Source organism: Mercenaria mercenaria, chromosome 1 (assembly GCF_021730395.1).
Source record: "Mercenaria mercenaria strain notata chromosome 1, MADL_Memer_1, whole genome shotgun sequence".
Classification (NCBI taxonomy): Eukaryota; Metazoa; Mollusca; class Bivalvia; order Venerida; family Veneridae; genus Mercenaria; species Mercenaria mercenaria.
Genome location: NC_069361.1, coordinates 49769834 through 49791591, shown reverse-complemented (window position 1 = coordinate 49791591; position 21758 = coordinate 49769834). Strand labels below are relative to the sequence as shown.

The window sequence follows — 21758 nt, the reverse complement described above, 5'->3', positions numbered from 1 at the left end:
CATTGAAGTTAAATTTCACACCAAATTTTAGGGACACAAAATACAAACAGATCGAACAGAAAAGACCGCATGGTGACGCTTTTAAACCCCCCTTCAAACATTGTTTTTTGGGTTTTTAAATATGGGAAAAATAAATACAGAGGGGGGGAAACCCGACATTTTTTAAAAAAGTCCTCACAAACGGCATACGTTTTTCTAAACCCAACTCGCAAAGCAAATTGTACAGAATTAACAAACATTTCATACAGTCGGAAAAAAGCACTGAATCTTCTTTTCCTTTTTCGGTTTTTAAAAAAAAATTCAGAATTTTTTCAATGAATTTTTTTTCATTTTTCCAAAATAGTATTGTTTTTTTTATCCATGAAACAGTGGGGAAATTTCATATAGGTTTATTCTTTTTCCCCGGGAAGAAAAAAAGAAATTGTGACCCGACAATTTTTAAATTTTCTGGACCAAAAACAGTGATCCAAAAACGAGTTTTTTTTCTATAATTTCCCACTTCATTTCAAACTACAAAAATTTATACAAAACAAGTCATGTTCAGGTTTTTAATAAAAAGAAAATATAAATACCCTTTTAAAACTAAACAGTTTTTCTTTAAAAAAGCTGTTTTTTTTAACTTTAGCTGTCAGTTTATTGTTTTGATCACTTTGCAAAAGAAGAGGGGAAAAAACAGTCCCTTTATAGGTGTGATGTTGGAAAGTACCTTTTTTTTGACTTACTATTGTGGGAAGCAAAAAACCAATTTTTTACCTGCGAACATATTTTCTTTATAAAGCGCAATTCAAACTTTTTAAACAAAACACCAGGGAAATTTGAGGCATGTGAGCAAGAAAAAAATAAAAAAATAAAAAAAGGAAAAAAAAACCCTCAAAGGGCCCCAATTTTGTGGGTACCCCTAGGGGAGTACTACCTCGCAGGGTATTGGGGTTTTCCCTTTAATGTGTATTATGCATCGGGCCCGAGCATAAACAACACATAGTTTTTTTTTTTTATGCAACCTTTTAAGTTAACCTCCACAAAAAACCCTTAAAAAAAATTAACTTAATTGTTTTTTACTGTAGCTGCCTTCTCAATCTGTGTAAAGTTTAATTTACCCCTTTTTAGTATGGAAAATTTGGGTTTAGTCAAGTGCAAAAACGGTCGTTTTGGGTTTTTTATTATAAAAATTGGGCCCTTTTTTTTTCATACAAACAAATTTTTCAAACCCCCCGCTGAAAAGTAATATTCGTATCTTTTTTGACAAGCTCATAGCTATGATATCTTTTTTGGGATTTTTTGACATGTATTTAAAAACCTATGTTTTAATACCTCTGTAAAAAACTCTTTAAAGAAACAACTTTTTCAAAATTTTCATGCAAATTGTTATAAATAGCATGGATCGTCAGAATAGAATAATCATTTTTATAGGATGTTTTATTATGTATGCATTATATGCATTATATATAGGAGATATTTGTTTGAACGTAAGAAAATATGTTGCTCGGGAGTGAAAGATACTTCATGTAAAAAGGAGCTTTTTTCTTATTTCCTGTGTTGACTAAAGTACCCTTTATATACTTACAGATGGTACCTACCAAAGAAAATCTAAGGGGAACAATTCTGATTTCAACATGAACTGATGCCAACATAAAAAAATGGACAAAAATGAAAGAAATATCAATAAGACCCTTTTACCCTGACAAACAACTGACCACGCAGACAAAATACGACCTAAATACACGTGCACACTTTTCTCATGGCTTGCACTGACATATATTTTATAAGCGTAAACAATAAAAGTATATTAGTGCATGAAAATAAAGTAAAATAATGCATAAATTCCATTAAAGGAATTCTACGAAATTAAGGAACGTTATAAAGTTTTGATCTTTTAGCCAGAGTTATTTATTGTTCTCAATGATGATACATTGGTTTACACAAAATTCATATGTTTAAATTCAAACTGTATATATCCCATAATGCGATATTAACAGAAAACTTAAATTTGTATCACGTTTGTGTAACAACATAGCTAGACTGGTTATATTCATTATTTCAATCAATTATTTTGAAAGTGTTTCTAATGCTTGAGTCATTCTCTTACTGTTCAAGGGTACTTTGTTCAAATAATGAAGCACAAAAAGGCATTGTCATCAAACGAAATTACAACATTTAAAGGTTGTTGTTGTATTTACAACATTATAAGGTAGGTGATAGATAATGACTCCCTGCAATGTATTTTAAGCAATCAATAAGTATGAATAATAAAAATGTCATCTATAGAAGTTTACATCATGGTTTGAATATCACGTAATACGCTTACTTTTTCCTTCATTTTCGGTTGACAAGACTGGAACTAATTATTAACAATATTCAGACAGTGTCTGTCTGTATTTCGGTCTATCTATCTACGTCTGTATCTTCTGTATTATTATCTGACATTATCATTTATGCGGTAGAACCGTATTCACTATCCATACAGCATTAGAGTATATATGTAACTTATGTATGGCGTTTAATCCGGATAAGTGTGAGGTATTTAGGATTCCTCGAAAGAAAAAAAAATCATTTACAATTATACGCTCATAACATAGCAGTAAAAACCAGTAACACAGTTGAATACCTGGGCGTCACACTAAGTGAAAATCTCAGTTGGTCAAAACATATTGATAACATCACATCAAAGGCAAATAGTTCACTTAGAATCATCAGAAGGAATGTGTCAAAAAAAGAACAACATGGTAGTTAAAGAAACAGCTAACAACATCAATGTTCGCCCACAGCTTAAATACTGCTCTATAAAATCGGACTAAAATCTACATGTCTTCACTTGGTACTGGCAGTGTTCCACAAGATTGGAGGACGGCTACCGTTGCCCCTGTACACAAAAAAGGACCTACAAAGCTTAGCCTGCAATCACAGACCTATCCTCTTACTTCCATTGCTTCCAACTAATGGAGCATGTTTTGGTATCAAATATTAGGGATCATCTGGATGATAAAATTTACTTAATTCCTTCCAATATGGCTTCCGCCCAAAGCACAATTGTGAATCTCAGGTATTTAATTCTAGTCAAGATTTTTTGATAACCTTGAAGCTAGTAAATAGCCCCTCCTCTCGCACCCATTAACACATGAACTCATATTTAGAACCATTAGACTCTGGAAAAACCTAACACATCATGTAAAATTCAGCGCTACTCTTAACGGGTTCAAAAGTGGCCTAGATCACTGATGATCTAACCAGAAATGTGTGTTTTTATCATCTTTTAACCTGTAACTTGAAATATAATAGTCCAATTTTAATATTGCACATTTATATGTGTTTTCAGTAGCGGCTTAATCATCAAAGTGTCGTCCAGACAGTAGCATTTCTGTCATATTCAGCTTTTGACTGTGGTGATTATCGTGCTGATTGTTCGTATAAAATAACACTGCAAAACACGGTTAACTAAATGACATTTTTCTTTTTACTTAAATATATGTTTGGCAGCCGAATCCTAAGACGGTACTTGATTGTTTTTCCTACTTGTGTGGGTGCGTTTGTATGCTTGTGAGTCTATAACGGTGCCCTACTGTTTTTTTATGTGTTGTTTACTTTTTTATGTTATTCAATTGATCGCAGTTGTGTGTTTATCTTTGGTACATAAGTGTCTGCGCTATTGTGGTTTACGCATGAACATGGCATGCCCTTGTATATTCGTCCTTGTACAACTTTCCCCTTCGGATTCCTTACCCCCACCCCCGACCCCATTTCGCCCCTTACCATTTCCTTCCCCTCCATCAATATTTAGCATAAATTAATATGTACTTGTTGGATGTTTGAGGCAACCCATCTGAAATATTTTTCCATTACAGCTTCCTTTTGTTGTGAGCCTACTATGCAAATGCGTGGCTCTGAGGCTGTGTTTTTAGTGCTATGTGCTTTCGAGAAATCAACCCTTACCTATTATCGTTTGATATTCATACCTGTATATATAAACTGAACAGCAAAAGGAACTATCCAGATGTATAACTAGGGATTTTTACATAAAACACTTAAATTCATAAATTGACTCACATTGTATTTGAATAACTTCACGTGTTAAATCTAAAAATCGATCAACTTTGAAGCCAGTGTAGCCCCACAAGAGCCTTTCATTGAATCGCAGTCTTAATTTGATAACATAAAATTTGCATTTTTGCAGAAATAACAGGGAGAAGCAAAACATTTGTAAATTTCTACATTTATCCGTCTTGACACAAAATCCTATCACGGCCAATCAATCATTGTTTTTTCCGACGTATTAAATTTTTTCATCATGTGGCACCGTCTTCGTTGATTTTCGGAAATCGGCGAAGCCTGGCGAGTTGATTAGGGACCCGCGGGTCAATAAATATTGTATTATTTTATATCCATTCTTATCTCAACAATAATTTGCCATCCAACACACAAGCGAACTGGTTCATTAGAATGTTTTCTACACAATTAAATCTATAATAATCTACAAAGTTATTTTGCTTTCTATAAACGGCGATTTTGAACTGGAGTTTTACTTAACACCTTCAGAATACTTAAAATGTAAGTGCTTAGGTACTGAAATTCATAAATCATTAAATACTAAAAAAAATGAATGGAGTGCGTTGAGAAGGGGGTTGAAAAGAGAAAAGTCCATTCAATTTTCAATAACCATCTTAAAAATATCTTTGGAACCCTCTAACATCAAACTTAAAGGCTTGTTTGTGTATGTTTCTTTTCCTTTATTTTTTATTTATTTTATTTTTATTTTTTTATTTTTTTTGTAAATCAGCTCCTATATTTACTTACCCACTGATACAACAGTGCCGGTCCCAGTCCTTGCCATCGCCACAACAACCTTCCTCACACCAGACAGTCTTGGGATAACGGTGCAAGTCAGTGTTGTTAGTGGTATATTCAGTGCAATACTCCCCGGCAAATACACCTATGGTACAGAAAGTAAGCGTTATAAGTTGTCAAAACACAAAGTTTATATTACGAAACTTTCTTCATTTTTATCACGTTTAATGATGAGACTACGAAATTCGTGGTCACGAGCATAATACAACTACTGTAACTAAAATTACTAACTTTCATTCATATAAGAAATCCCTTGTAGATGTGTTTTATAAAAATGGAAGCCGGAAGGGCCAGGGATTCTTCAGGAATGGGGATGTCTTCCATTTTTGTTCACAAGTGTCACTAACATTTTTTGAAGGACTTGCCCATACTGGCAGCCGATGGAGACTATATGCAAACTTAGATACACATATAGTTATGTCCGCTTTACAAGAAGCGTAAACACTTTTGTTTAATCAAGATCGATATATGGTTGCAGATCTAGTACTGTAAAACACCATACTATGAGACAATGGGTCCCCAGACCTAGCTTTTCTATTCTTCCTCCAACTGATTTATTGCTTCATAGGCCTAGTTCATGTAGTTTCGCTTAAGCCGGTCCTAGGGGGGCGTGAGAGGTGTTGCACATTTCATTACCTCTCAGACTCAATCAAACCGAGTCTGCTATTATTCTTTTTGGTTCCATTCTTTGCTTCCAAAGGGTCTTTTTACAAATTTTATTCATAAAAGTCCGTTGTATGTTTCTTTTACTGATTTGTTTTACCGTTGGTTTTACATATTACATGGGCTAGCGATTTAGGATGTAAAAATTACAGAAAATTAAAGGTTTATTTACAAATGTCGGCTAATGTTTTCCTTTAAATACTTTTTGAACCTTCAGATGTTTAAACAAAAATATCTTTAGTTTCGATAAGCTAACTATCTGCTGTATGACACAGTGCACGTAGATTAAGTAATCTTTTATCTAATGCAACAAACGCTTTTGAATTATAATAGGTAGTATAATGGATTGAGTATAGAATGGCAACATATGCTGTAGGCTGTCATTGTAACAATATTATAATTATACGAAACACGTATAAGCTAAACAAATCGTTATCAAAGAAATAAAATAACACTGCAAAACACGGTTAACTAAATGACATTTTTCTTTTTACTTAAATATATGTTTGGCAGCCGAATCCTAAGACGGTACTTGATTGTTTTTCCTACTTGTGTGGGTGCGTTTGTATGCTTGTGAGTCTATAACGGTGCCCTACTGTTTTCTTATGTGTTGTTTACTTTTTATGTTATTCAATTGATCGCAGTTGTGTCTGCACTATTGTGGTTTATGCATGAACATGGCATGCCCTTGTATATTCGTCCTTGTACAACTTTCCCCTTCGGGTTCCTTACCCCCACCCCCGACCCCATTTCGCCCCTTACCATTTCCTTCCCCTCCATCAATATTTAGCATAAATTAATATGTACTTGTTGGATGTTTGAGGCAACCCATCTGAAATATTGTTCCATTACAGCTTCCTTTTGTTGTGAGCCTACTATGCAAATGCGTGGCTCTGGGGCTGTGTTTTTAGTGCTCTGTGCTTTCGAGAAATCTACCCTTACCTATTATCGTTTGATATTCATACCTGTATATATAAACTGAACAGCAAAAGGAACTATCCAAATGTATAACTAGGGATTTTTACATAAAACACTTAAATTCATAAATTGACTCACATTGTATTTGAAGAACTTCACGTGTTAAATCTAAAAATCGATCAACTTTGAAGCCAGTGTAGCCCCACAAGAGCCTTTTTAAAGGAAATTCAAGTGCGCGTGTAATTAACGATTTTCTTTGTTAAACATTATTGTCATTTGAAACTTTGATAATTGACTCAAAGCTGTATAAAGTTAAACAAATATTGTTGGTTGCGTGGCAGGACTGAATTAAATTCAGCGAGATTGCGCGATTGGGATATTACAATGCAACAAACGCGCAGAAGAGATAGCCTAGAATATTAATATTAAGTTGTGCTTGAGATGATTTACCTTCAGGTTGACTTTTGTCTGTAACGATGAAGAGTTAGTGCTTTATCTAGACATTATTACACATAAAATGTCTGTTCTGTTCTATTCTGTTCTGGTTTGATCACATTTCAGAAGGCGAATCAAAAGAGTATAAAATATTTCATACCTATAATATTCTAAACTTACACAATGCAACAGTACTATATATGAAACGAAACATTCTTCAATTATATATATATATAATTGCAGGTTTAATTGAAATACTACTTTTATGATAGACAAAAAAAGTTAAATGTTTTACCTGTAAAACTAATACACAAGGCACTGATAAATAATATGTTGTCCTCCATTTTGTTTTCTTTGTACCACACTGTCAGACGACCCGTATACTGTTTTTCTATTTTTAGATAATTATACCCGTAAACAATGTATTGGATAATGACGAGGATCTCGTCAATATAAAAGGTGTATATAGTGTGAAGACGATGTATAAGTACAAGTACAAATAAAAATAAAGTTTACTGCGTACTTTTATGTTAACAAATACAGGGGGGAATACCATTCTCTGGATATCGCACTATTCAATAATGGGTTGTTTTTTCTTTCTTAAAAAATTGCCATTTAATCAGAAAATAATGATTATTTACTTATGATGTAAACAAACTATGTTTGATCGAGGAGTCTAAATATAAAAGAGGAAATATTTTGTAAAATGTTAAGTATACATTCTCATATTTTCCCAAATAAATGTCTTTCAAGTTTGAATACAATTTTATATAGGAACTTCCATTCACGTGTCAAACAGCTCACAAAATAAACATCGTTTGAGCCGCACCACGAGAAAACCAACATAGTGGGTTTGCGACCAGCATGGATCAAGACGAGCTTGCGCATCCGCGCAGTCTGGTCAGGATCCATGCTGTTCGCTTTCAAAGCCTGTTGCAATTAGAGAACCTGTTAGCGAACAGCATGGATCCTGATGTTGATCCTGATCAACTATATTTGTTTTCTCATTGCACGGCTCATTTATTATACTTCGCGCTTTTGTCGGTGTATACAGTCATTGTTGATACCTGTTTGGATCAAGGCATCACATTGATTACAATTACCTCCGTTCTAGAACATGTTGAACGTACTTTATGTTGACAGTTCTAAGTTTCGGAAAAAAAGCAGAATTTTTTTTAATATTTTAAGCTACAATACAAACCAAATGAATTACATTTGCTACATAAATGATTTTATTTCGTGAACAATTTAGGCCAAGGCAAATCCTTTTCGTAGTAAAAAAGCTACCTTGATACATAATACAAGAATGGTTTGAAACAAATAAAGACATTTATTTAATCTACTTACAGAATTACACAAACTGTATCTTCTCTTTAGGTAACTCTCAGTGGTATATGCAATTAAGCAAGATTCGCCAAATAACAAAATACTGCTGTATTTCAAGCGAGATACAAATGTATTGTAGAATGCAATACACACATGCACAACTACATAATTATAACGGCGATATATGACCATTTTGGGTAGATTCGCAGTAAAACCCAACTCACTCACTCACTCACTCACTCACTCACTCACTACATAATTATATAACATAATCAATGACAGATTAAGACTTTAAAAAAGTAGTTGTATGAGAAACCGTAGTATTTCAGTACACAATGACTCATTTAATAATACTGATATTTCATTTCTTTGAGCCTCAGTCCGGTATGATTTATGTTTTGATACGCCTTTTTAAGTGCAATACACAATGATCTTCAAAGTACGGAAGGTAATAAAGCAAATAACATTAAAATAAGCATGCCATTACTTTTTCGACGTATGTATCAATAGTTTTAGATATTGTTTGTGGTGGTGTAATCCGGCGGAGGCTCTTGCCATTTCCGCGCTCCAGGCACCATATTTGCTGTCTGTATTTGCAGGGGGTATGCACCAACATTGATGAATCCAGTTTGTCCAAAGCTTGTGATGGTACTGTCTACATGCCATGAACTGAAACATGATATCAACCTTTCAACTGTTTTATCAGGATCAGTAATTTCGTGTCGTGTTCCTGGATCAGCAATTTCGTGTCGTGTTCATAATTCTGTTTTAAATTTAAATTCCCCTTTTTAAGATTAGGGAAGCTGTCGCGCTGGCCATTTCCGAAATTTTTTGTTAAACATTTCGCAAACTGACCTGTACAAATTTCTTTTGATGTAACTGCGTAGAAAATGTCTTTTTCCTTGGATCTCCTAAATCTTTTTAATGTTTATATGACTGATATGTTTCTTTTTTAATCTATATGTTGTACATTCATGTGTTTTGTTAACAGAAAAATTATCTTTTCATTGTGTTGAATTTGTCTGTTTGCATTTTTGGCTGCGTACTCTATGTTATTTTGAACGTGTATATGTGTATGAAAGATACCTATATAAAATCGGCATGATAATAATAATATAAAAAGTGATATAACTATCCTCAGCCTGCATTTTTCTCTAATCTGTTGTTTCTGGTAAGAATGATAATTACTTTAAGGATGTATAGAAATACGGGTATAAGCGTATTTGGTAAAACAAAAAATATGTTCGTATTCGTCATCAAATAATAATATGCATAACACCATAAATACAAAGTAAACCGTAAAAATTAATCCACATTTCTCCGCTTGTTTTCAACATTTGTATTAAAACATGCATGCATGCGCATGATGAAAAGTTATATATCAAGCATAATTTGTTTTGGGTTTTAAAAACCCAACACGATCTAGTGACCTACTTTTTTCACCCACAAAAACTTCTTGAAAATCATTCTAAAAATCTAACAATACAGGTAAGGCCTTTTTTCCGGTAACATGCTAAGAAAAATTAGGGTAGATAGGTCGGATTTTTTTTTTTTGCATTTTCTTTTATTAAGGAATACTTTTCAGAAATTATTTTTGTGTCCAAAAATGAATACAAATAAGGGGGTATTGCCTTTAGAGCATCAATAAGTTGATTTCTAACATCACTGGCCATATTTAAAGCATAAAAAGTGCAGTTTTGCAACATTTTGTAAAAATGTTGAAAACAAATATTCTCCAAGGCCATAAAAACATTTAGGGTCGGGCCAAAATTTAGGATAGGTCGGGATACCGGAAACAAACACTTTTTTACGCCCTTCCTGAATAACTGTGTTTTCAAAACTTCATCTGCAAACTTATTCAGTCAATATCTTTTCAGCATAGTTTTAGGAATATAGAGGAATAGCTACCTTACACTGTAGAAACAAAATGTTAATGATACTTTACTCAAATACATTGATTTATGTACATATTGCTACATTATATCAATAACATGTTTAAACATTAAACACATTGACTTGGTCTTATATTTGTCACTGTCAGTTTGTAACTAGATACTTGTCATTTCTCATGTTCTTCATGCAAAGCATGTATAATTACCATCATGGAAATACAATAGGGTTATTTTAACAGAAGCTTGATCTGGGATGCTGTATTCGGCTCGATTGGATTTTGCCAGATCGGATCTCACGAGGCGCGCAAGCGTCGAGTGTGATCCGACCTTGCAAAATCCACGAGAGCTGAATACAAAGTCCCAGATCTAGCTACTGTTATAATAACCCTTTTATTATATACCTTTACCATTTTGATTCTTGTTTTGTTCTTGAACGAAATCTTCAATGTTTATCGATATTAAATGGAACTTAGTGAAGTTTTTATGTGCGCTATTTATAGAAATGTGTCAGATCATGCATATTAATGAAAATAGTCCGGCAGCATACAATACGGAAGGTACAATACGGAATTTAAAAGGTACAATACGCAATTTTTGTCTGTTCATATTTAATTGTGAAATACAAGCCGATTTTTTACAGAATTAATATAGGTATATAATAAAAAAGAATACAGCTATTTTGTGGTGCCTCTTTACATGTAACGCCTTTTTTTCAACAGCATTACATTTTACTTTACAATTCTTCTATCACAACAAGTCGCAAGTTACTGCCAACATGAATCAGAGACACAATTGGCTTTATCAAATAGTTACAAAGAACATGCGCCCCGCACGGGGATCGAACTCACAACTCAGCGATCCACAGATCTGTGCTCTCCCATTAAGCTACATGTTAAGTTGAATTGTTTATTATTCATAGAAAACAAGAATATTAGGGAAATTGCTTACTTGTTGCTGTTACACTTGCAGGTTGAAAACCTGTCCTGGCTGTCCATGAGACTTCTTACGGCAACAAATAATAACAAACGCTGTAACAACAGCAAAGACAAGAACAAGCGATCCAATATTGCGCCAATAATAGGTCCATCGTTACTGCAAAATAGAAATACAGTATCGAAGTATTTCGATCCATAGTTTCTAGAAAATGAAAAAGAAAAAAAAAACCTGTTAACGGGGAAAAAGGAGTTGCATAATCTTAATTTTTACGAGGGTCGTTTAATAAATAATGTTACTCCGTATGTAGTTCCGTAACCGGTTGTTTATTTTTACTGCGGTTTTCGGCACATTATTAAGCATCATCTTTACATAAAGATTTTAAAACTTAGATAAAAACTGATAGCAGTATTAAATGGAGTGTGTATTTTTTACTCGAAAAATGAGGTTAAACAAGCCTCTGCAATTTTGTCAGGCGTGATGTTCATCGTTGTATTATTAAAATTAAGTTAAAACTAACTTTTTAATGCTCTATTGCAAAATAAGCTCTTACAACTTTGATTAATCGCTCTCGAGACTCGAGGTTAGATGTTTTAGTTCTGTTGTAAAATAAAAAAAAACGTAGTAGTTAAAACAAACTCAACCGCATCGCAAATTGCTGTACCTCGTAGGAAAATGAGAGAATTTTGTGATTTACAAGTAATTTTATTTTTCTGAGACCCTGGATGCCCAGGACAAACTTAAGTTATAATTATGTTTGCTATGAGTACATTACACTCAAACCATTTCATTTTACATTGAATCTACCGAATTTTATCATTCTAATGTTGTTTTATTTTTCAATTAACTGCTCTATTATGAGCCGAAAATCGCATTTAAAAATAACCACCAGTTATGGAACTTCATAAAATTAGTTATGTAAAAATAGACAGTTTGAGAATTTCTCTAGCTTAAAACATGCTCCTCGTGAAGACATTGGGACATTCATGATGTTTAACATGTTTTTACTTTAAACTTATAGAAAATATTGAATACAAGTATTTTTGTTCACTATTTTTGACCGTCAAGGCTGAAATTAAAAAAAGTAATATTATCTATTTCAGGGTTATCCACTTGACTCAATTTTAAAATCAAATACAATTGTTGGGTTTAACAAATCACTAGAATAGGTCATATGGCAAATTTCTACCTTTGACGGTACAGGAAGACTAGATGGGCCATTCCATGTATTACTTCATCACGAGCGGGCACCTGGGTAGACCCACCCACCTCCGTAAGCTAGCTGGATGGCTTCCTAACATGAAGAAGTCAACACCCCAAGTGAGAATCAAACATACATCGGTGAATGGCTATTGATTTGAAGTCTTTGACTTTAACCACTCGGCCAAGGAGGCCCAAACAATAAAACATGAGTATTAATTAATATATAAGTAGAGAGAATTTATACAAACTAATCACAACTACAATAAACCAGAGAAGTCAGGGAAAAACGCCTTGCAGTACAATCTCGTGCGCACGACATCTCATCTCGTGCGCACGTCATCTTATATTGAGCGCTCGACATCTTTTCTCGTGCGCTCGGCATCTTATCTCGTGCGCACGACATCTTATCTCGAGCTCTCGACATCTTATCTCGAGCTCTCGATATCTTATTTCGAGCGCTCGATATCTTATCTCGTGCGCACGACATCTCACCTCATGCAAACGATGCCTTATCATGTGCGCACGACATCTTATCTCTAGCGCTCAACATCTTATCTCGAGCGATCGACATCTTATCTCGTGCGCACGACATCTTATCTCGTGTGCAAGACATCTTATCTCGAGCGCTCGACATCTTATATGCGATCGACATCTTATCTCATGCCCAAAACATCTTATCTCGAGCGCACGACATCTTATCTAGAGCGCTCGACATCTTATCTCGAACGCTCGACATATTTTCTCGTGCGCTCGGCATCTTTCCTCGTGTGCATGACATCTTACTCCGAGCTCTCGATATCTTATTTCGAGCATCTCGTGCGCACGACATCTTACCTCAGGCAAACGATGTCTTATCACGTGCGCACGACATATTATCTCGAGCGCTCAACATCTTATCTTGAGCGATCGATATCTTACCTCGTGCTACGACATCTTATCTCGAGCGCATGACAGACATCTTATCTCTTGCGCACGACATCTTATCTCGTGTGCAATACATTTTATCTCGAGCGCTCGACATCTAATCTCGAGCGATCGACATGCTTATCTCATGCGCACAACATCTTGTCTCGAGCGCACGACATCTTACTCAAGCGCTCGATATCTTATCTCGAACGCTCGACATCTTATCTCGAACGCTCGACATCTTATCTCGAGCGGTCGTCATATTATCTCGTGAGCACGACATCTTATCTCGAGCGCACGACATCTTATCTATATATATTAAGGCCGTTTGAATGAATTCAGATCATCAGTAAAAACATACGACTGCTACAGTTTTTGCTTTTGTTTCGATTATACTTATAACCGTTTCACGTGTTCGCAGGGTTGTAATTTAAATACACAAACTGATAAAAAAGGCAGAAAAAATTCAGTGATGACGCAAAGGAATATATTTAAGTCCTTGACAAAGAAGGTTTAGTATGTAGGCTTCGCCCATATATCAAAGAATTTCCCCGTTTCCCCTTAATTCATGCATGCATTTTTATAACTTTTCTGACAATGCGCGAATTTACACTATCAGTCGAACTGCGATTTGTTGCTATTCTAACATGCAGTAAGCATCATTGATTATGTTCGTTTAATTTTGAAGATGACCAATTATGTGCACTGCTCTCCCAAATGATGTTGACAAACTTGTACTTGTGGGAAGTTTAAATAACATCTGAATAGGTGGGACCCTAATTATCTACTAGTCGCTATCTTTTACTGATGACCTAAATACACACAAAGGGCCATAATATTTTAAGATATGATGTCATGCGCTTGAGATACTAGTAAGATGTCGTGCGCTCAAGATAAGATGTCGTGCGTTCGAGATAAGATGTTGTACGCACGAGGTAATATGTCGAGCGCTCGAGATAAGATGTCGTACGCACGAGATAATATGTCGAGGGCTAGAGATAAGATGTCGTGCGCTCGAGATAAGATGTCATGCACACAAGGTAAGATGTCGAGCGATCGAGATAAGATGTCGTGCGCGCGAGAGAAGATGTCATTTATACTTTTATGACATTTCGTCAAATATTGTACACATATTCATTGGACATTGATAATATTGAGCAATAGGTAGACCGCATGTTACTACAGGATTAGCGGTTATAATAATACACGTAAAGAAACATCATGCACCCTCAGTTTTCTAACAGAAACTCCTTTCTTACAGGACCCCTTGTGGGAATTTATTTATTTATTTTGTTTGGTTTAACGTCGCACCGACACAATTATAGGTAATATGGCGACATTCTAGTTTTGATGGTGGAGGAAGATCCCAGGTGCCCCGCCGTGCATTATTATATCACGAGCGGGCACCTGGGTAGACCCACACACCTCCGTAAGCTAGCTGGATGGTTTCCTAACATGAAGAAGTCAACACCCCAAGTGAGAATCAAACATACATCGGTGAATGGCTATTGATTTGAAGTCTTTGACTTTAACCACTCGGCCAAGGAGGCCCAAACAATAAAACATGAGTATTAATTAATATATAAGTAGAGAGAATTTATACAAACTAATCACAACTACAATAAACCAGAGAAGTCAGGGAAAAACGCCTTGCAGTACAATCTCGTGCGCACGACATCTCATCTCGTGCGCACGTCATCTTATATTGAGCGCTCGACATCTTTTCTCGTGCGCTCGGCATCTTATCTCGTGCGCACGACATCTTATCTCGAGCTCTCGACATCTTATCTCGAGCTCTCGATAACTTATTTCGAGCGCTCGATATCTTATCTCGTGCGCACGACATCTCACCTCATGCAAACGATGCCTTATCATGTGCGCACGACATCTTATCTCTAGCGCTCAACATCTTATCTCGAGCGATCGACATCTTATCTCGTGCGCACGACATCTTATCTCGTGTGCAAGACATCTTATCTCGAGCGCTCGACATCTTATATGCGATCGACATCTTATCTCATGCCCAAAACATCTTATCTCGAGCGCACGACATCTTATCTAGAGCGCTCGACATCTTATCTCGAACGCTCGACATATTTTCTCGTGCGCTCGGCATCTTTCCTCGTGTGCATGACATCTTACCTCGAGCTCTCGATATCTTATTTCGAGCATCTCGTGCGCACGACATCTTACCTCAGGCAAACGATGTCTTATCACGTGCGCACGACATATTATCTCGAGCGCTCAACATCTTATCTTGAGCGATCGATATCTTACCTCGTGCTACGACATCTTATCTCGAGCGCATGACAGACATCTTATCTCTTGCGCACGACATCTTATCTCGTGTGCAATACATTTTATCTCGAGCGCTCGACATCTAATCTCGAGCGATCGACATGCTTATCTCATGCGCACAACATCTTGTCTCGAGCGCACGACATCTTACTCAAGCGCTCGATATCTTATCTCGAACGCTCGACATCTTATCTCGAACGCTCGACATCTTATCTCGAGCGGTCGTCATATTATCTCGTGAGCACGACATCTTATCTCGAGCGCACGACATCTTATCTATATATATTAAGGCCGTTTGAATGAATTCAGATCATCAGTAAAAACATACGACTGCTACAGTTTTTGCTTTTGTTTCGATTATACTTATAACCGTTTCACGTGTTCGCAGGGTTGTAATTTAAATACACAAACTGATAAAAAAGGCAGAAAAAATTCAGTGATGACGCAAAGGAATATATTTAAGTCCTTGACAAAGAAGGTTTAGTATGTAGGCTTCGCCCATATATCAAAGAATTTCCCCGTTTCCCCTTAATTCATGCATGCATTTTTATAACTTTTCTGACAATGCGCGAATTTACACTATCAGTCGAACTGCGATTTGTTGCTATTCTAACATGCAGTAAGCATCATTGATTATGTTCGTTTAATTTTGAAGATGACCAATTATGTGCACTGCTCTCCCAAATGATGTTGACAAACTTGTACTTGTGGGAAGTTTAAATAACATCTGAATAGGTGGGGCCCTAATTATCTACTAGTCGCTATCTTTTACTGATGACCTAAATACACACAAAGGGCCATAATATTTTAAGATATGATGTCATGCGCTTGAGATACTAGTAAGATGTCGTGCGCTCAAGATAAGATGTCGTGCGTTCGAGATAAGATGTTGTACGCACGAGGTAATATGTCGAGCGCTCGAGATAAGATGTCGTACGCACGAGATAATATGTCGAGGGCTAGAGATAAGATGTCGTGCGCTCGAGATAAGATGTCATGCACACAAGGTAAGATGTCGAGCGATCGAGATAAGATGTCGTGCGCGCGAGAGAAGATGTCATTTATACTTTTATGACATTTCGTCAAATATTGTACACATATTCATTGGACATTGATAATATTGAGCAATAGGTAGACCGCATGTTACTACAGGATTAGCGGTTATATTAATACACGTAAAGAAACATCATGCACCCTCAGTTTTCTAACAGAAACTCCTTTCTTACAGGACCCCTTGTGGGAATTTATTTATTTATTTTGTTTGGTTTAACGTCGCACCGACACAATTATAGGTAATATGGCGACATTCTAGTTTTGATGGTGGAGGAAGATCCCAGGTGCCCCGCCGTGCATTATTATATCACGAGCGGGCACCTGGGTAGAACCACCGACCTTCCGTAAGCCAGCTGGATGGCTTCAATACATGAAGAATTCAATACCCCGAGTGAGGCTCCAACCCACATCGATAAGGGGCAAGTGACTTGAAGTCAGCGACCTTAACCACTCGGCCACGGAGCCCCCCCCCCCCCACCCACACACACACACAAACACACCACACTCACCTGTAGGAAAGGACATTTTTGATGTAAACAGCAGGTTAAATTAGTTTATACTAATTTGTTTTAGCTCGATTGTGTTGTGATGAAAGCTTCAAGCTTATTGTAACCACTCTCGAGTCCGCTTCCTGGAAAAACCAGTACTGGGCGACCGACACTTTATCCAATAGACACTCCCCTTCAAAGATAAATAATTTGACATTATGAAATCTGCAATTTAAATGATTTAATTTCTTACACTTACGCACAGTCGTCATTATAATTACTATTTAGATAATTTTTGACGATATTGGCATGTTTGGTGAATTGACCTGTCCAATTTACCGTGTTCAGATAAACGTTTATCAATGAATTGTTTCTTGCCTGCAGTATCTATCCCTCCTGGTAGAAACTTGTTTAAGAAAAAATTGTACAGTCGGGATTGGTCTTTAATGAGGCATATATGTTTGAGAAGAAAGGAAAGTTTGATGCTGCCGTTACATCATTTCTTGCGTACTTATTATTTTATAGCAAGGACCGATTTTAGTGCGTGATGGCAGGAAAAGAAATTGGTATTTACTGTATCTTGTTAAATTAAGAAATGAAACACTAAAAGATACATGCAGAAGCACACCCAGATCTTTAGAAAATGCTCGAGATCCGGGATATCTTTTCATAAAACTTTGCATGGCGGGGATAACTTTTATTTAATCTGTTCTGTGACTTTGGAACATGGTGGGGTAAAAGTTAGGTAAGGTGCACCATAAACTGGTTTAAGCCCCCCAGTGGTGGTTTTGCCACTGACCGTTCCAAGGCAGTGCCCCACTGTGTTTCTTTGTTTGTTTTGTCATTGTGTGTTCCCTTTGTGTGTGTGTGCTGGTCGTGTGCGCGTCCATGTGCTTGGTTTACGTTTGGGGGGGCTTCGTTTTTAAAACGTGGCTCTCCCTGTTGGATATTCATCCTTGTTTTTAGAATGTATCGTGTACTCGAGTCTCTTCCTTTACTACCTGTGTGTACGAACTAGCTGAAGTAGTTTATAGGAGTATTGAGATGAATGTGATCGGGAAATCTACGAATCTTGCAATAATAAGTTAGCTGGATATTGATATGTCGTTCGTTTCGCATTTTAAGTTTTAAGGTTTTGTTCCGGAAGGCATATTTTCACTCACTGTCATTGAAACATGTTTTCTTGTGACATGAATGATCTTTTTCATTATCATTTAAATAATTTGATTGATGTTCGGGTCAAGGTATGGAACTGCATTATAAAAAGAAAAAGAAAAAGCTAAAGCGGTTTTGTAGCTCTATGGACAGAACACCAGAACAATGTCAGGGGCATACAGTTCGTATCTTGGTCACTTGTGGCACTAATGACAAACGGCTGCCCAGGTTTTTACGTGCCCCTATAAAATGTGTACCTCGCCTATAAATCGGGAATCGATCTACATTAAACTCATTCGAATTAAACTTAAAAATGCATTGTTTGCAAAGAATGTTCAAGTCATTTCGTTCTTGAAAGTGTGTAACATATTTATGAAAGATACTTTTTGTATTACGACGAAAATTGCCTCCTTTTTAGTCGCTACGTTGTAATTTTCCCTCCCGATGGGCTCATTTTCCCAGAACTTACAAAGACAAATATTGGTGATCAGAACTACTACCGTCTCTTCCGAGTTTTGTTATTGACGTACAGGTCATCAGTCGTAAGACTTGGGAGGCATATAGTGTTTGAATTGTGTATCCGTCATTCCGTCCGTGTGTCCTAATTTTACTAACCTCTATAGTTCCCATCAAATTTAAATTCAACATGGCATAAATCAACAACATAAAGTGGAGATTAGCATAGTGTGGGGACTTTTAAGTTCAGCCGTTCGTTTTTCTTGAGTTATAGTCCATCTTTAGACATACCAAATATTACAATTACATTATGTCCCTTTTCGAAATGTATAATCATGATTTTTTTCTTGATTTGTCTAATAATGCCTTACCTTGTTTTTTTCCATATGCCTCTGTCAAAGATATTAAAATCTCTTCTGAATATACAGTCCATATTTGAAAGCTATTTTGTTACTTGCACTCTTGTGATTTGATCCATGCCGACAAAACCCATCTGGAAACCCCAATGCCAAATAACTCTCGTGCTTTTAGTGACAACTTAAGATTTTGCATTGATTATATATTGATCAATTCAAAGGATAAAAACAAATACATATATATGTGCTCTCTTTTCCTCATTGCATACTCCTCCATTCAAAGGAAGTTATTTTATGGATGAAACAGTACCGAGACCTAAACTAGAACTTGCTTGCTATTCATCTTTGTAACTTCATGACGTCATTTTCGTTTACGGACATTAAAATCACTCGCTTGCTTTAATAAGAAAGACTGCTGGAAAAAAAGAGTTTCGTTTTGCTATATTTTTTCCATAATCTTTAAAATACGGTAAACTAATCTACCACAGGTTGTAGATACAGATGGCAGAATCCGGCTCTCGGGTAATCACCTTTTTGAAAGTCTCGTTAAAGCCATTGACATTCTTGTCTACATCTAAAAGCATTAACATATTGTAATATACTTGCACGATAAAAAACCCGAAAATTTGTACAATTATATTCTATTCAAATAAATCAAACACCAAAAGTGTTACGTGTCTGAAATGTGAAACTCACGTTAGCGATCTAGAGTCAACATTACCCTCATGTTTTAACGTACAAAGCGATGTTCAGAAGCAGATATTTTTTCATATCAATTAAGAAATGAAATGATTGTTTCGGTGTTCATGCGAAATGAATGACAAGAGTAGGATCGGTAAATCCATGAATCGCGCTAGCGATTCATGTTTAATTTGCCGATCCTATTCTCTGAACAACTCGTCTTGTGATTTGTGATTGGGGAATGAAAATTACCCATGCTGAGATTATTCGCTAGTTTCTTAAATTCAGAGTCCAGATACTCGTGTACTTTTTAAGAGATGTTACTTTTAGAAGTAAAGAACACGACGAACTTAAGTGCTTGAATACTGGGACCGCTTCCGTGTAAGAATATTGCCAGATATGGGTGGTGGAATATCTACTCTCTATTTTGGATTTAGTCATATAATTATATCTGCTTGAAAATGATTTTAAACCTACAGACTCAGGCATCAAAATGTAATCACACTAATGAATTCTGTTTTCTGTATCATTTAACATCTTGAACTCAAGTGGACTCCAGTTTCTTTAACCGTAAGCATACTTTACCATTTATGCTGTTGAAGGAAGCTGTCTTATTCAACTTACAATATGACTGATATCATGTACAATTAAAATATATTTACTATAAAATGATAACATCTGTAGACGATGAGTTCTAAATGCAACGACCACCATTCTAAGAAAACATAGCATTGCTCAGATCATCACGTAAATTTTTGTTTTTGCTTTGCCTACATGTGGCCGTATACGGTAAGTGGCAAGTGGATTACCGGATATATAGGGTTGTTCATGCCGTTTGTCTCGAACGAATATTAATTACGTAGAATCTCTCTGTAAGAAGTAAATTAATGAAATAGTACCTTCTACATATCTAAAAATGAACTAGCAATTTTTAATATGTATAATACCTATAGTCAAAGTTGTTATGGGCTACGTGAAATATTTCAGTTCAAGACCATGGTCGTAGATAGGGTATGATATGTTAACAGTATTACTTTTAATGGTATTTTATGTTTGGACTGGTGCAGTTTTAATATTATGAAGTAAAGTATTTAAAGAAGAAGAACTCATCGGATAATTTTAAAGTGAATACCTTGTTTATTTCATTGATTCGTCTCCCTTTGTATTACAGTTACTGAAGTAAATTATGCTTCAGAACAACTGGACTCAATTGTTTTACTTCAATTCTTGCCAATTTTGAGCAGTAAAGTATGCGTATTTGTATACAAAATCAAATGCAGCCCAAAATAGAATCAATGTTTCATTAATGTCCTACTCACTGATTTCTAATATTTCATATATGTAGCACCTTAAATTTTATTAAAGACAAATAACTTAGCCTACATCAATAAACTTTTTGAAGTAGCTCGTTCTTAAGAACACATAGTTCATTGGAAAATGTTTATATCACACTGAGAAACGAAACAATAAACATACAAATTTCTAGTTATACGAGATATCCGTTGTGAAGTAGGAATATCAGTATCTTAGTTCTCATTTATTTATATTGTTTCGTAAACGAGCTTGAATGTGAATTCCAAATTACACGAAAGTGAATGCTGATGACGACTCAATGTCTTATCCTGTGAATTCGTATCGTAGAAGCAAAAATCAACAAGCACAATGTCTTTTATACAACTGAACAATTTTCGGAATGGAACAGTAGAAAAGTTCTCAAATGTTTCATTGGTGTGTGAAAAGAATTGCCTATTAACTTGTGTAGATATCTTGAAGTATAGACAAATACAATTTAGAAATTATAGCTGTATTCATCCAACCAAGGGGTGAATTTTAATAACTGGCAAACTTTTCGGTAATTAAATGCACCGTTGGCTAGTCTCAATGACAGCTAAATTCAATTATTTCTTATAAAACAACGTCTCTTCAGCAGTTATACGCAACAATTATTATTAAGTCCATAACATATTTTCCTTGATACTCTACGCAAAGCTGTTTATGGATCATATCACTGCTGTGTTTTTTCATATGTTTGATCTATTGTGTGTATTCCACTGTCAGGCTGAGACATTTCGAGTTCCAGGACCTATAAAGGTAGAAATGATACATATAGATAATTTTCTTTACTAACAACAACATTCAAGTGCAAACTGAAACAC

General features: G+C 35.7%; 2 protein-coding genes and 1 long non-coding RNA gene across 3 annotated transcripts in view; all 3 read right to left on the bottom strand.

The window, feature by feature from the left end:
- LOC128558240 (uncharacterized) overlaps positions 1–7276 on the bottom strand; it is a 43833-nt gene extending 36557 nt beyond the window's left edge. The window contains exons 1-2 of the mRNA XM_053547128.1: positions 7151–7276; positions 4789–4924 (exon numbers count right to left, since the gene is read on the bottom strand). Of these exons, the coding sequence (XP_053403103.1) occupies positions 4789–4924; positions 7151–7199 (185 nt within the window). The 5' untranslated portion in view covers positions 7200–7276. The remainder of the gene's footprint in view (positions 1–4788; positions 4925–7150) is intronic.
- Positions 7277–8165: 889 nt separating this feature from the next.
- Positions 8166–12563, bottom strand: LOC128555206 (uncharacterized). The gene is made up of 2 exons (XR_008369871.1): positions 11022–12563; positions 8166–8850 (listed from the first exon to the last, which is right to left on the bottom strand). It is a non-coding gene; the product is annotated as an uncharacterized LOC128555206 (long non-coding RNA).
- Positions 12564–20716: 8153 nt separating this feature from the next.
- The window catches only part of LOC128558223 (uncharacterized), a 46084-nt gene continuing 45042 nt past the window's right edge, over positions 20717–21758 (bottom strand). The window contains exon 7 of the mRNA XM_053547106.1: positions 20717–21685. Within this exon, the coding sequence (XP_053403081.1) occupies positions 21608–21685 (78 nt within the window). The 3' untranslated portion in view covers positions 20717–21607. The remainder of the gene's footprint in view (positions 21686–21758) is intronic.